This window comes from Hyperolius riggenbachi, chromosome 2, assembly GCF_040937935.1.
Source record: "Hyperolius riggenbachi isolate aHypRig1 chromosome 2, aHypRig1.pri, whole genome shotgun sequence".
Classification (NCBI taxonomy): Eukaryota; Metazoa; Chordata; class Amphibia; order Anura; family Hyperoliidae; genus Hyperolius; species Hyperolius riggenbachi.
Window position 1 is genome coordinate 420,053,491 of NC_090647.1, and position 13,644 is coordinate 420,067,134.

Genomic DNA, 13,644 nt, shown 5'->3' on the forward strand with positions numbered 1-13,644 from the left:
AAGGCAGCCAAAAGATTCTTCATCTCTCTTTGGGCGGCCCCCAGAAAATGTTCTTTAATTAAGGGTTTTTTTTCGACCAGAGAAATCTAATCGATTTTTCCACTTGATCGAACGAACAGAAAAATTGAACCGACATACTATAGACTTATGATCTTGAAATAGGACATGAAAAACGATCAAATAAATTCTTTAGTTTTTATATTTTTCGCTCTGATTTTTTTCAGCACATCAGATCTGATTTGTATAAAGAAAAAACAATGAAAAATGTATTGTTTTCGTTATATAAAAGGTTTCCTTGAATTTCTTATACAATCAATTATTTTTATCATAAAAAGGAAAATCGTTTGATTTGATTGTATTGTGCATGTTCACATTTTTGGTAAAACGTACCTAACAGCATATTTGACCAGTAAGGAATCTAGGACTGATATGATACATTCATAACAATACTTTGTGTATTTTAATACCAAAATCCACAAAAAAAAAACATTGCTCAACATTAACAAGTTAAACTTCAATAGCCAACTGTATACGCTGCAGCCGCCATACGGGTCTATAGTTACATGCTGCCCACTGAGGACCTCTTATTTGCAGCTGGCACAGTGACGGACACCTATTGGTGTCCGTTGCTGTGGTAACCAGCAATCGGCTTTCTAATGGCGCAAGCCAGCGGCGGCATCAGTGAGCAGACACAAACATGTAATTAGAAAGCCGATTGCTGGTTACCACAGCAACGGACACCAATAGGTGTCCGTCACTGTGCCAGCTGCAAATAAGAGGTCCTCAGCGGGCAGCATGTAACTATAGACCCGTACGGCGGCTGCAGCGTACACAGAACTCCGTAACTGCACGATAGTTCAGTTACAAGTTGGACCAAACTTAGCTGGGCTGACCAGAGGGGGGGATGTAACAGCTGCAGTATCTACAACTACAGATGCCTCCTACTGCAGAATGGATTATGCTAAGTCGCGTCAGAAAGGTAAACCTTCCGACGTGACTCACTAGCTATAAATGGTCAGTGGCAATGTATAAAATCCTTTTGATCAGTCACAATAAGTGGCAATAACATTGCTCCACTTACACATATCTATGTTAAAGGGACTAAAATCCAGGGAATTCGCAATAGTGCCCCTTTAAGCAAAGTGGTGTGATGACTCGGCACCATCTTATATGAAAATGGGCATAATTAAAGGCTGTAAAGTGAGATTGTTTGCAAAAATAAAGCCATGAATAGTTTATATTCATCAAGAAACATTGCAGATTGGCGCAGAAAACTGGAAAAGAACAGAAATGAAGCAACTCCTTGGTGTGATCAAAATTTTCTTTCAACATGGCAGCAATTCTAAAAACCCTGAGAAACTCACAGTTTTGAGGGGGAAGGTACTTGCAAGGCAGATTACTGCAAATATTCTGGAGAACTTGGCTGTACTTTACTGCAGACTCCAGGGCCCATATTCAATTCACTTACTCTCCTGTGTTATCTCTTAGGAGACAATTTTCATCTTCTCATTTAAAGAGACTCTGAAGCGAACAAAAATTGCCATTTTTACCTTGTAGTTCACTTCAGCAGTCTCAGTAGAGGTAAACGGCCGCATCCCCGAGCCAAAACAAGAGATTTATACCCCTCCCCCTCAAAGCACGGGGCAAAATCCCACGATTTTCTTGATCGAGGATTTTGCTGCCTGGGGAGACAGAGCTTTGAGCTGTAGCGCTACCTCTACTGTCATCAATCGCCATGTGGATCTCCACCTCTCCCCACCCCTCTCAGGGAAGGAAGACTGAGAGGGGCTGGAAGAGGTGGATATCCGCGGCGATCGACATCAGCAGAGGCAGAGCTACAGCAGAAAGCTCTGCCTCTTTCAGGAAGCGCAAGCCGGATTGTCCCCCGGGGATTTGAGGGGTATAAAGCCCTCGTTTTGGCTCAGGGATGCGCCAGTTTACCTCAAATGAGAGTACTAAAGCGAACTACGAGGTAAAAATAGCAATTTTTGTTTGCATCAGTCTCTCTTTAACCATTTTACAATTGAAAACGTACCCAAAAGTTGGTGAAAAAATACTATCAAAGTTATTTGGAGTATGTTCTTGCTTTGCGGTGGTTTTAAAGACATGTTATCACAAGATATGAATATATCACCTAGGAGAATACTCAGGAGAAAAATGTGAATTTCACATTGGCCCAGGTCTTCTACTTGCTAACATCTCAACAAGAGATCCCAGACTGAATGCTGTTGAGATCAGAGCTGTATGGAGGCCATTCTAAATGTTCATTTTCCCTTGTTTTCACTGCAGATCACAATAATTGCATATATGTTAGGGATTATTGCCATAATCAAAAGATAAGCTTGTACTTCTCAATGCTGACTGTGCTGTTAATTCTGGCCAAATGGCCAATTACCATTACCTCACTTTCCTGTTGCTGCAAAAACGTTTCCAGATATTTTTTCTCCACCTTCTGTCATTTTCTTAACCCAAAAGTTTTGAAGGCAGGAACGACAACCCCCAACATTGGGTGACACATCTATAAACACAACAGATCTGATACCCCCCAGGTCTCAATGTAATAGTGGTCCCTAGGGCCCCTGCAGGTCATAAAGAAGAGGCCAACAGGGATGAAAACGGGAGCACAAAGACTGAGGTAGAAGCATGTCGGCCAGACAGGTAAGTTTGCTCGACTTCAGAATACTCTGCAGGGGCTCCAGGGACCACTATTAACTTGGGGGAGGAGGGGAAACCACATACATATATGTATGCCACTGGTGAGTTAGGTGTAGGATGAGCCGAATCAAATTCCTGCGTCATAAAATACTATTTCCCCTCTGAGTCGTAGCAACTCAGGAGGTAAAAGTAGAACCCCAAATTATTTGTGCTATAGTGGCACCCAAGTCAGGCTCTACACATTCGGCACCAGGCACCAAAAGAACATGTTTCGAGGGAGATCTGGGGTGCAGTCAGCCAGCTCGAGGGCAATTAGCCAGTTTGCCCCTATGGAAGCACCGGCCTTGACACAGCTGATATACTATGCAAGCAACCTAGGAGGTTCCCTAAAGACAACTACTCCTCCTCATTATAGACACCTATGAATTGCAGAGCAACAAGGTGTCTATTCAAAGCAAACCTAGGAAAGACAGGGATTGGCTGAAACTGTCCCCCTGTACTACTTGGCTACTAATAAGCATAGAGGCTGCCATCTATTTGTGTGTTCATAAAACGTGATATATTGTTACACCTAAAGCAAGACATTTACAAGAAATGTCCAAGGATAAACTAGTCTGGCATCACAAAGGATTGCAATGCTGTAGTGCCAGGTTTTAAGATGCCATAAAATGGAAAGAGCCCAGCTGTGATCAAACACTAAAACTGATGTTTTTACATAAATTAGATATGTTTCAGAAATGTGGCCCAATTCCACATATAACCTGATGAAATGGCGCTAAATCACTATAAAAGCTCATATTTTAACAACCTCGGACAAGCCTTCAGGATCCCACTCTTGTTCTGGGAATTGGTAATCAGTTCTCAGTTGAGCCCAATGAAAATAACTTAATGGATGTCTGAGGTATTGTGAATACCTCTGACAAAGGCTAAGAATAATGTAATTCAGTGGGGAAAGAAGATGATAGGATGCAAATGTAAGCTAACCAAATGCGTCACTGACTCGTAATGATCAGCAAACAACACACAGCCAACTCCCTAATGTACCCTAAACATTATTACAGAGTAAAGATACACACACATGTATTATTGGCAACAGATGTTTTATTTCAGGCTCATGGTTGACTTGTTGCCCAACTGCAAAAGTTTGAGGGGAAAAAAATACCCTCAAACCTTATGTTACCACCTGACTAACATCACGCCGGAAGCTTGTAGCTGTAGAATTGGGAATTAGGTCATTTTTCTAAAGAAAATAAATATATCAGATGCATTTTAATGCTAATGGACATAGCTAAAGGATCATTTGCTATGTCAAACAGCTTTTATTTACTCCGTTTATTGTCCTTGTTTCTCCGTTTATTGTGTTTGTTTCCCTTTCAAAACCTGACATTTTCCTGTGGAAGAATATATATAGCAGCTATGCCAAATGTCTTTGCTAGAAGAATTTGGTTAAAGAGGATCCGAGATGAAAAATGAACTATAACAAGTAACTTGTCTATATATCTTATCTAAAGTTTATATGGTTTACACAGCAAATCTAGCTGCAAACAGTTTTAATATAATATGATTATTTATTCCTGTGATACATCGACAGCAGCCATGTTGTTTGTAAACATTTCACAGAGGCAGGCTTATCTGTATCTTGAGCCATCAGCCTAATCCCCTTTCAACCTCCCTCCTCCCCTCTGCCTCGGAAATCAATGGCTAGTAACACCTCCCCCTCCTCCTGCCCAGACTGAGTTCCCATGAACCCTTGCTACTGCCAAAGCTCTCTGAAAACCTGTGGGCGTGGCTTTTTTAGTTTATAGGGAATTAGAGTATTAAAACAAATACAAAAAAGTATTTGGCTTGAGGAATGCCCTATAAACAATAGGAAAGGAACACAATTATGCAATGTGTAAAAGTTCACCTCGGATCCACTTTAAGGTTGGTTTGGTTGTATCGCTGCTGACTTGTTAAAGAGGAACTGAATATAACTGCATTTTTATCATATTCACTTATTTAATATTTAGTCAATTTCTGCTCATTACAAAATCTTACCTTACCCTGCTTTACATTCTTCATTTTATCATTTTATGATGCTGAGATCCTTACTGCTGGCAAGGTGCATCCCTGTGGCATGCCCTCCCCCCCATTTGCATAGTGAGCGGTAACACTGCTTCATCTCCCAGAGTGCTCATGGGCCTAAGGCTACGTTACATCAAGCCTAGGCTAAACATCACTGGGGGTGGGGCTACATACTAATATACAGCGCTATATAGTTATAAAAAGTGTTCCTGATGGGGATACCAGGATTATTAACATAAAAATAGCGATCCTGAATAGTTTGGCTTTGAGTCATAACGTGCCCAACATGTGTTATTTCGGTGATGGTTGATATGAGCATTGATACAACACTAACTCAGCACTGTACTAATTTCCCTCATCTAATTGGTAGGCTAACTACCCACCAGACATTACATGCAGCGGTTCAAACATTGTGCTCCTAACCACCAGGCAACCACAACAGTTTTGTGAATGCCCAAATTAAAATGCAGGGTAGCATAGGAGGCTGCAGTATATCAGCAGTTACTGGTCAGCTGAACTGTGAAGTTAAGGCACTCTTCAACAACCCATCTGAAGGCAAAATCTTTGTGAGGCACGATATCTAAGAAAAAAAAACCTTAAAATTTGCATTTTTCAGTCAGAGTTTGCCAACAATCATCTTTGGTTGTTTACTTGAACTCATGGCTAAAATGTAAAAAAAAAAAAAGCCATACGCCAATAAGTCACTTTGCATAAAGAAGCTTATATTGAGCGTCAAACGGCAAAACATAATAAACATAATAATAATAATAATACAGCAATCAACTGGTGAGTGCATCATTAACTGTAATGTATATATGTATCAAAATATGGACATGACAGCCATGTATCAAAATAAACTGTGGCAACTTCAATAAACATCACAATGTAGTCAAGTGCATGAAAAGTAAAAGACAGTGGCAAATAAGCCAAGCATTAAAGTGGTATGTGCTGATATGGCTGCAATGTCTCACAAAAGATAATACAATGGCAAGTAGTGTTATTATAATGGTGCAAAAAAATGGCCATGACCCCCACAAAAACCACAGTAAAACAGAAAACATAGTAAATTATATACATTTATGAGTGGGGCAGCAATCGTACAATAATCGTACGACAGTTGTACAGAAGTACCAAAGCAGAGGTGGGTGCAGTATAGAGAGGCCATTTCAGGGTAATATCCCCCCCCCCACCCCAGGCTTGGATTGGGAAAACAAACTAAAAAGAGGGGTGGACAATCTACCAAGAGTCTGCCAAGAGGTTGAAGCCAAATGCAGATAACCAATAACTGCTCGTTAACAAAAGCATTTAGAAATAAGTATTTACATTAGTAGGACTCTTGACTGTAGGCACATAGCAGTATTTATAAGAGAAACTAGAAGGCAGGAGTGTAAAAACAGGTTACCAGACAACGGATTCATCCAGGTACTGAAACAGGTAACAAAGACGTCTGTGCAGCTAATTACTCGTGCAGCAAGGTGATGAAACAGCAATGACAGTACTCCAGAAAGTAGACAGAGCAGTGCTGCCATGCTTGCAATGAAGGGTAGCTCGTGTTTACTGTCAGTTCTGGAAGCTCTTAGCAGACTTGAATGGAAAACTATTTTTAATAACGTTAAATTGTAGAAACACTTTTTGCAGCGCATAATCTATATTTATGGCAATTTCATAATTGAAGTGGAATCTTCCTTCAAGAACATCTACAGCAGTATAGCCTATAACAACCCAATTCAGCTCAGCAGAGCAGATTACAGAAAAGGCTTTACGCGCTGTGCAGCCCCTTAGTCTCCAGCAGAGCAAATGGGAAGACACATTCAAAATAAGGAAGAAGAGCCAATACGAGTAAACAGAGAAGGTTTAATTCTTCCCTGTAGAATAGTGGTTTTGTCAATATGTTTTTACTGAAATCTCAAGAAGGTACAGAATAAACAAGAGTTATCAAGAGTTTACCACATCCAAGTTAACATACAAAAGTACAAGTGATTGCTACCCTCCATTATTTAAGCTCTCAAACTATGCAATGGAGAATAAATATTCAAAAATAAATCCACAGTGAACTGTCAGTAAGTTGCAATTTGTAAGAATATAAATGCAAGAGTGTGCAGCACGGTGGCGTAGTGGTTAGTGTGTCTGCGTGGGTTTCCTCTGGGCACTCTGGTTTCCTCCCACATCCCAAAAACTTACAGACAAGTTAATTGGCTTACCCCTAAATTGGCCCTAGACTATGATACATATACTACACGATACATACATAGACATGTGACTATAAAAGGGACTAGATTGTGACCCCCTCTGAGGGACTGTTAGTGACAAGACAATATACTCTTTACAGCGCTGCCTAACATGTCGGCGCTATATAAATACTAAAATAAATGAATAAGAGTGAGAAGAGAGCCTTTGGCAAAGAATGTACAGGCTAGAAAACATCCATTAGCCCTATTACTCCTGGCATTATAATATTTGCAATACAGGTGGTCCTCAACTTACAAACAGGTTCTGTTTTGGGAGATAGTTTGCAAGTTAAATTTGTTTGTAAGTGGATTCCTATATTAAACATGGTGAAACGTGGATAAATTATTTACATGTGGACTACTCTGGATTTGGACATATAGCGTAAACTATGTTTTTTGATTGTTTTCAATGTGTTTTAAACAGTTCATGCAATACTGTAACATTCCACAACAAAATATGTAATAAAAAACAGTATTATATATTTTGTACATGAAGCCAACTTTGCATCTCTGATACTCAAGCTGTTTGTAAGTAACGGGCATCTGTATATTATCCGGCCCTGCTGCTCTTACTCGGTCCCCTTGCACAGAGATTCTCCAACATATATTCAATCAAAATTCTAATGGATAAACTGCTTAAAGAGATTGAAAGTTAAGTGATTGGACTTAAATGGAGCAATAGATTACTGGCAAATTTAATCAAACTAATCAAATCAGTCAGAAATCAATCAGAAAAATCAAATGCATGCATGGCCAGCTTAAAGGAGTTATCCACCACATACTGCTCCCCCCCCCACCTCCCCGCACTACTTACCCGGGGCTTCCTCCAACCCCTTGCAGCCAATATGTCCCTCACGGCATATCCGCTCTGCGCTGCCAGCACGGGGGTCTCCGCCGGTGCAGAGGCGGACCTCCTCTACTGCGCCTGCGTGAGTGCCGCTGTCAATCAAGTCCACGTTGTCTGCAGTGCATTGCGCAGGCACAGAACTACTGTGCCTGCGCCGTACACTGCGGACAACGTGGACTTGATTGACAGCGGCACTCGTGCAGGCGCAGTAGTGGACGACCTCGAGGACAGCCTCTGCACCATGAGATCCTGCATGGGAAGTGTCGGCTGCAAGGGGTTGGTGGAAGCCCCGGGTAAATAGAGCGGGGAGAGCAGTATGTGGTTCATAACTTCTTTAAGAATTTATAATAAATTATATTACTGAGGCGCTGCTATTGCTTTCAGTGCAGAGTCTTCTTTCCTTTTTGACGTAGAGCATTTGGCCAGAAGTTAAGAATGAAGAATACACTCCTACATACTTGTGCAGGTACAAAACACAAAGAATACTGAGACCACTGTGTGAAGAGTCTCTAATAAATGAAGAATAGGATTTAATTATTTATGCAAAATAACATTATCTGTATGACTACCACACTTAACATGATCCACACCAAGTAACTTACTATAGGCTTAACAAAAAACTGAATTAAAGCTTTAAAACAATATTTCAACAATATCGGAATTTACTGCATTATTGATTTTGTTTCCTCAACAGGCTAGAACATTAAAGCTTCTTCAGTTGTTTACTTACAGCAAGTGGCACTGGCACAGACATCACATTTCCAATTGACTACAATAATATGCACTTTCAGTAGTAGCGCGTGTTCAAGAAAAGCCTTTGAACTGAAGGCAAAGCTCATAGCTGACCTTCTCATCTACACTTTTGAAGTGATTGCAGAATTACACAGCACATTAAGTCATTAGTGTGACATATTTCAGCATAATGTTCTTTCTTCAGCTACTGTTAGCTTTGATCAGTATAATTCACTGTGCCACTATACAATGGAACTTACCTCTTTTTGGCTTCCTCATACTGCCAATTAAGTCTCACTCTGTCCACCATTCTTGTCTTGTCATCATACCCTTGCTGTTAACAAGTAAATGCATATTCTTAAGTTAGGAACAGTAGCAGGGATATCAACAATATGAATATGACACAGTAATGGCAAGCAATATAACACCCCTAATTTGACCACAATCAAACATCACACAAATTACTGACTGTTCAACTGATTAATACAAGAGTGCTATGTCTAACATAGATTTTCCGTAAGTGCCATTCTACCCATTGTTCCTTGTTAGCCAGATATTTTAGCATGCTTGAAATATTTACATTATTAGTGGATGTAGTGGATGTCGTGCAATGGTTTACCTTGGACTTTTACTCTTCTGACGCTGTGAAGCCATAACACCATTGTACATGCACACTGGCATCTGGCAGACCAAGCCACTGAACTGCATATATGAATAATTATCTCCATTTGCCTCGAACCCCCCCCCCCCAACACCATTGTGCATGCACACTGGCATCTGGCAGACCAAGCCACTGTGTTGCATATATAAATATTGTTCGCCATTTGTCTTGAGCCCCAACCCCCCCCCCCCCCCCCCAATGTGACCATATTTATCGACAGGTTGTAGATCGAATCGATGGTCACACGATTAGGTGTGGTTAGACATCAGATGATCTTCACAACACATTCCCAAAACTACCTCTTTATCTTGCTGGATGTAACATACTGGAGTTTAAAAATATTGTGTTATGTTATTAGATTACTAGAACAGCAAATTATCTTCAGTATATCTTCAGTATATCTTCAGTTCTATAAACGATTCGTTTATCACACCACGCACTTTAGCAATATAAAGCAATCACAATCCATGTAACCACTGCAGGGTAGTAAACATTCTCACTTCAAAGAAAAAAACCCACTCTAATAATGGACATTATTACTAATGAATATGACAACACGAATGTATATTCAAAAGAGGTATCAAAGTTTATTTAAACAACCAAAGACATGATCAAAACTATAAATCCCCAACAACTATAAGGGCCCTTTCACACCAGAGGGCTTTTTCGGCGTTTTAACGCCACGGCCGAAGTTGGCGTTTTCCTAGGTAAAAGGAAAGTCCATAGACTTTCATTTTAACATTCACACTTAACGCCGCGTTTTGGAGCGTTGCGTTTCAACGCTCCCAGGCGCTTTTTCTGGGCCTACCGCTGCGTTTCTCATTACAATTGATACTAATGTATGGGCGTTAAAACGCCTTAAAAACGCCTTGAAAACGCCAGCAGCCAAAACGCAGCGTTTTGCCTTTTCTCTGCTGCCTGTAGTGTGAAAGAGTTCTAAGTACATAGATCTCCTGGTAACTGCATAAACAACAATGTATGGCCACATCAATCGGCTAATTGTGTAGGGATGATGGGTAAGATACATTAAAGGAGTGGTGGTCAAGAAAACCCTGCACCATAAGGTGCTAGTGCATATAAGTGCCAAGTTATTAATCTCTAATACAACTGGTGAAATTATCAACCAATTAAAAAACAGAAAGAAAAATACAAAAAAAAAATATATGTGTATATATAAGACACAACCAGCTGCTTGCCAGAGTGGTGGGGGACGACCCGGGAATGGTCCCAAGGCTGCAATAGACCCACTTGAGGGTCTTCCCAGACGGTGAGTGAGGCACCAAAGGGTGAGGTGGAGGCTGTTTTATTGGATGCACGGACTTGCACAGGGGAACAGAAAAGTTTTTCCAGCTTTCACTTGGAGGGAATAAATAGTGCCCACTGCGACACTATTGTGGACTGTGTATACACTATATGGACTTTGTGATTGAAACAGTAGTTTAGAATGTTTGAGGTTTATGAGGGTCCCACTTTTATAACATGTTGATATATATATATCTTGTCTGAATGTTTTAACAAAGTATTTTGCACTGATCAAATAATACCTGAGTGCGCCACCTCTGTGTTTTTGTTTGTTTGCTAAGGAGAGGAGGCGAACCAGGTATTGAGGATTTGCTCTGGATTATCCCCACTACTGGGGGAGCTAAGCCGGTGTATCCGGGTGTCGAGCGCATTTGTGTTTTTGTCTTTTATTCTGTTTAAATATACGAGTGCTGCTGACATGGATGTTTTTGAACATAGAGCTCGAAGGGTAGTAGATTTAGACGCAGTGTTCATAGATATGGGTGAGGCAGGAAGTAGTATTGATCAAGAATTTAAGAAATTACAGAACACTGCGGTGAAAGAGCAAGGGACATGGTGGGACTTAGCCACACTCACAAAACATGATAAAGAAGGGGTCATTCCAAAAAGGTTAAGAGGGGACCTAGCAGCTAATGATGGTGAAGATGGTGAAGAAAATGATGAGGAGTGGGCAGAGTTTTTTGACCAATGCGGGAAAGGGTTGGTCAAACTACTCATTAAGAGAAAAACTAGGCGTCTGGAGAGGTTGGAAGGGGAAATTGATGGCATTAAAGTTAAACTACAACCAGTTAGTGGTACAGAGGAGTATAAAACGAGAACCAAAAAAATGGGGGAATTGTTGGAAAGAAATGAGAAAGAGAATGGCAGAGAAGAGAAAAAAATTTCAGAGGGATGCGGAAGCTACTCGTAAGAAAGAAGTATACAAATGGCAGGTAAAGAAAAAAGAGGATCTGAAGGCAGCACAAATTAAATCACAGGAGACACAGAACACGAACGCGAGTGTCAACACTCAAGCAAATAACACAGGGGGGAATGTAAATGGAACACAGACACAAGAGCATGGAGCACAAGGTACGCAGGGGGGATATTATCAGGACATGCAAAACCAAAGTGTTAGTTATAATAGAGGGGGAGGAGGATGGGGAGGATATAGGGGTGGGTCAAGACCACAACACGGAGGTGGGGGTAGAGGGCAACACAGGATGGATGGTGAATATGGATTCAACATTCCTGTCACTAACAGGTATGATCCTATCCGACAGCACAGACAGATGGAGCCTTTTTTAGAGATGGGCCCCAAGTACACACAGAGGGAGTGGAGACAAGGGAGGGAGGGGGAGGACCCATATCAGGGGTACACAGGAAAAAGAGGGCCAGACGAGGCACAAGGGGGGGGGGGGAAGGGGAGGATCAAAAAGGATGAGGAATCTATATGGGAAGGAATTTACAACATAAGTGGCACGGAGTTGAATAAAGGTGAATTGGCACTGTTGAATAAGGGACTTAAACATGCACCTAAGCAAGGATTAGATAAGTTTGGCACATATATTGATATACAAAAATTCACAAGAAAATTGTACTTAAAAAAGTATTTTGCTGGCAGATCACAGGTGGGTCAGAAGCAGGTTAAAGTTATGGAGTACAAGCATACAAATCTGAAGAATAAGTCAAACTTCAACCCCCAGGATCATAACTATAATTCCAGAGAAGTTTTCAAGAATCTGGTTATAAAAGACATGACCCAAATGCCGGACCGGGGGGGGGGGGGGGGGGGGGGGGGAGGTTCAAAGAGAAATGTGTAGCCAAAGAAATGCTGGAGGAGAAGGGTTTAGTGGTCAGGCCCGCAGATAAGGGGGGTGGGGTGGTGGTTCTAAACAAGCAACAATATCATGCGGAACTGGGCAGGCTGGTACAGGACACCGAGGCCTACACAGTGTTGAGAGGTGACCCCACTAAAATATACATGTAAGAACTGAGAAAAATCATGAAGATTGGTTTAGATAGGGGGTACGTAAGTGATGATGAATTCAGGTTCATAATCCCGGATGTGCCTAAGGTGCCAATTATCTATCAAGTACCAAAAATTCACAAAGACTGGGAAAACCCCCCTGGAAGGCCCATCATAAGTGGGATAGGGTCGGTTACCCACCGCTTGGGGCAGTATTTGGATCAGTTCCTGAAACCACTTGTGGAAAAACTGCCCAATGTTTTGAAGGATACAACTCATATGTTGAACATACTAGAGGGACTGAAAATGGAAAATGGTGAAATAATGGTCACAGCTGATGTAGCATCACTGTACACAAATATAAAACATGAGCTGGGTTTGCGGGCGGTTAACCTCCTTGCCGGTTATCCCGAGCTCAGCTCGGGGTAACCTGCGCAGGAGGATATCTCAGGCCCCGCTGGGCCGATTTGCATAATTTTTTTTTTGTTACAAGCAGCTAGCACTTTGCTAGCTGCTTGTAACTTCCGTTTGCCGCCGCTCGCCGCCGATCCGCTGCGCCGAGTCGCTCCCCCCCGCCCCAGAGCCCTGCGCTGCCTGGCCAATCAGTGCCAGGCAGCGTTGAGGGGCGGATCGGGATTCCCTATGACGTCCCGACGTCCATGACGTCGGTGACGTCATCCCGCCCCGTCGCCATGGCGACCGGGGAAGCCCTGCAGGAAATCCCGTTCTCAACGGGATTCCCTGCATACTCTGATCGCCGAAGGCGATCGGAGTGGGTGGGGGGATGCCGCCGCTTAGCGGCTATCATGTAGCGAGCCCTTGGCTCGCTACATGATTTAAAAAAAAAAAATTTAAAAAATGTGCGGCGCTGCCTCCTTGCCGGATTTTTTAGACCGGCAAGGAGGTTAAGGTGTTCTTGGATAGAGATGGCACACTGAAGGAAGAACAGAGGGAATATATCCTTATGCTATTGAAGTTTGCATTGGAGAGAAATTATTTCTGGTATGAGGGCAAATATTACATCCAACATAAAGGATGTGCCATGGGGGCAAGCTATGCCCCCAGCCTGGCCAATTTATTTATGGGCCTGTGGGAGGAGAAAGTCCTCAGTGAGAATACGCAGGTGAAAACATGGCATCGGTTCATTGATTATCTGTTTTTTGTGTGGGGTGGTGGAGTTGAATCACTCCCTATTTTTATTAATAAA

General features: G+C 41.8%; 1 protein-coding gene across 2 annotated transcripts in view; it reads right to left on the bottom strand.

The window, feature by feature from the left end:
* Positions 1-13,644, bottom strand: part of WWC3 (WWC family member 3) — a 243,875-nt gene that overhangs the window by 93,395 nt on the left and 136,836 nt on the right. For both annotated transcript variants that reach the window (XM_068269896.1, XM_068269895.1), the window contains exon 8: positions 8,787-8,860. In XM_068269896.1, the coding sequence (XP_068125997.1) occupies positions 8,787-8,860 (74 nt within the window). The remainder of the gene's footprint in view (positions 1-8,786; positions 8,861-13,644) is intronic.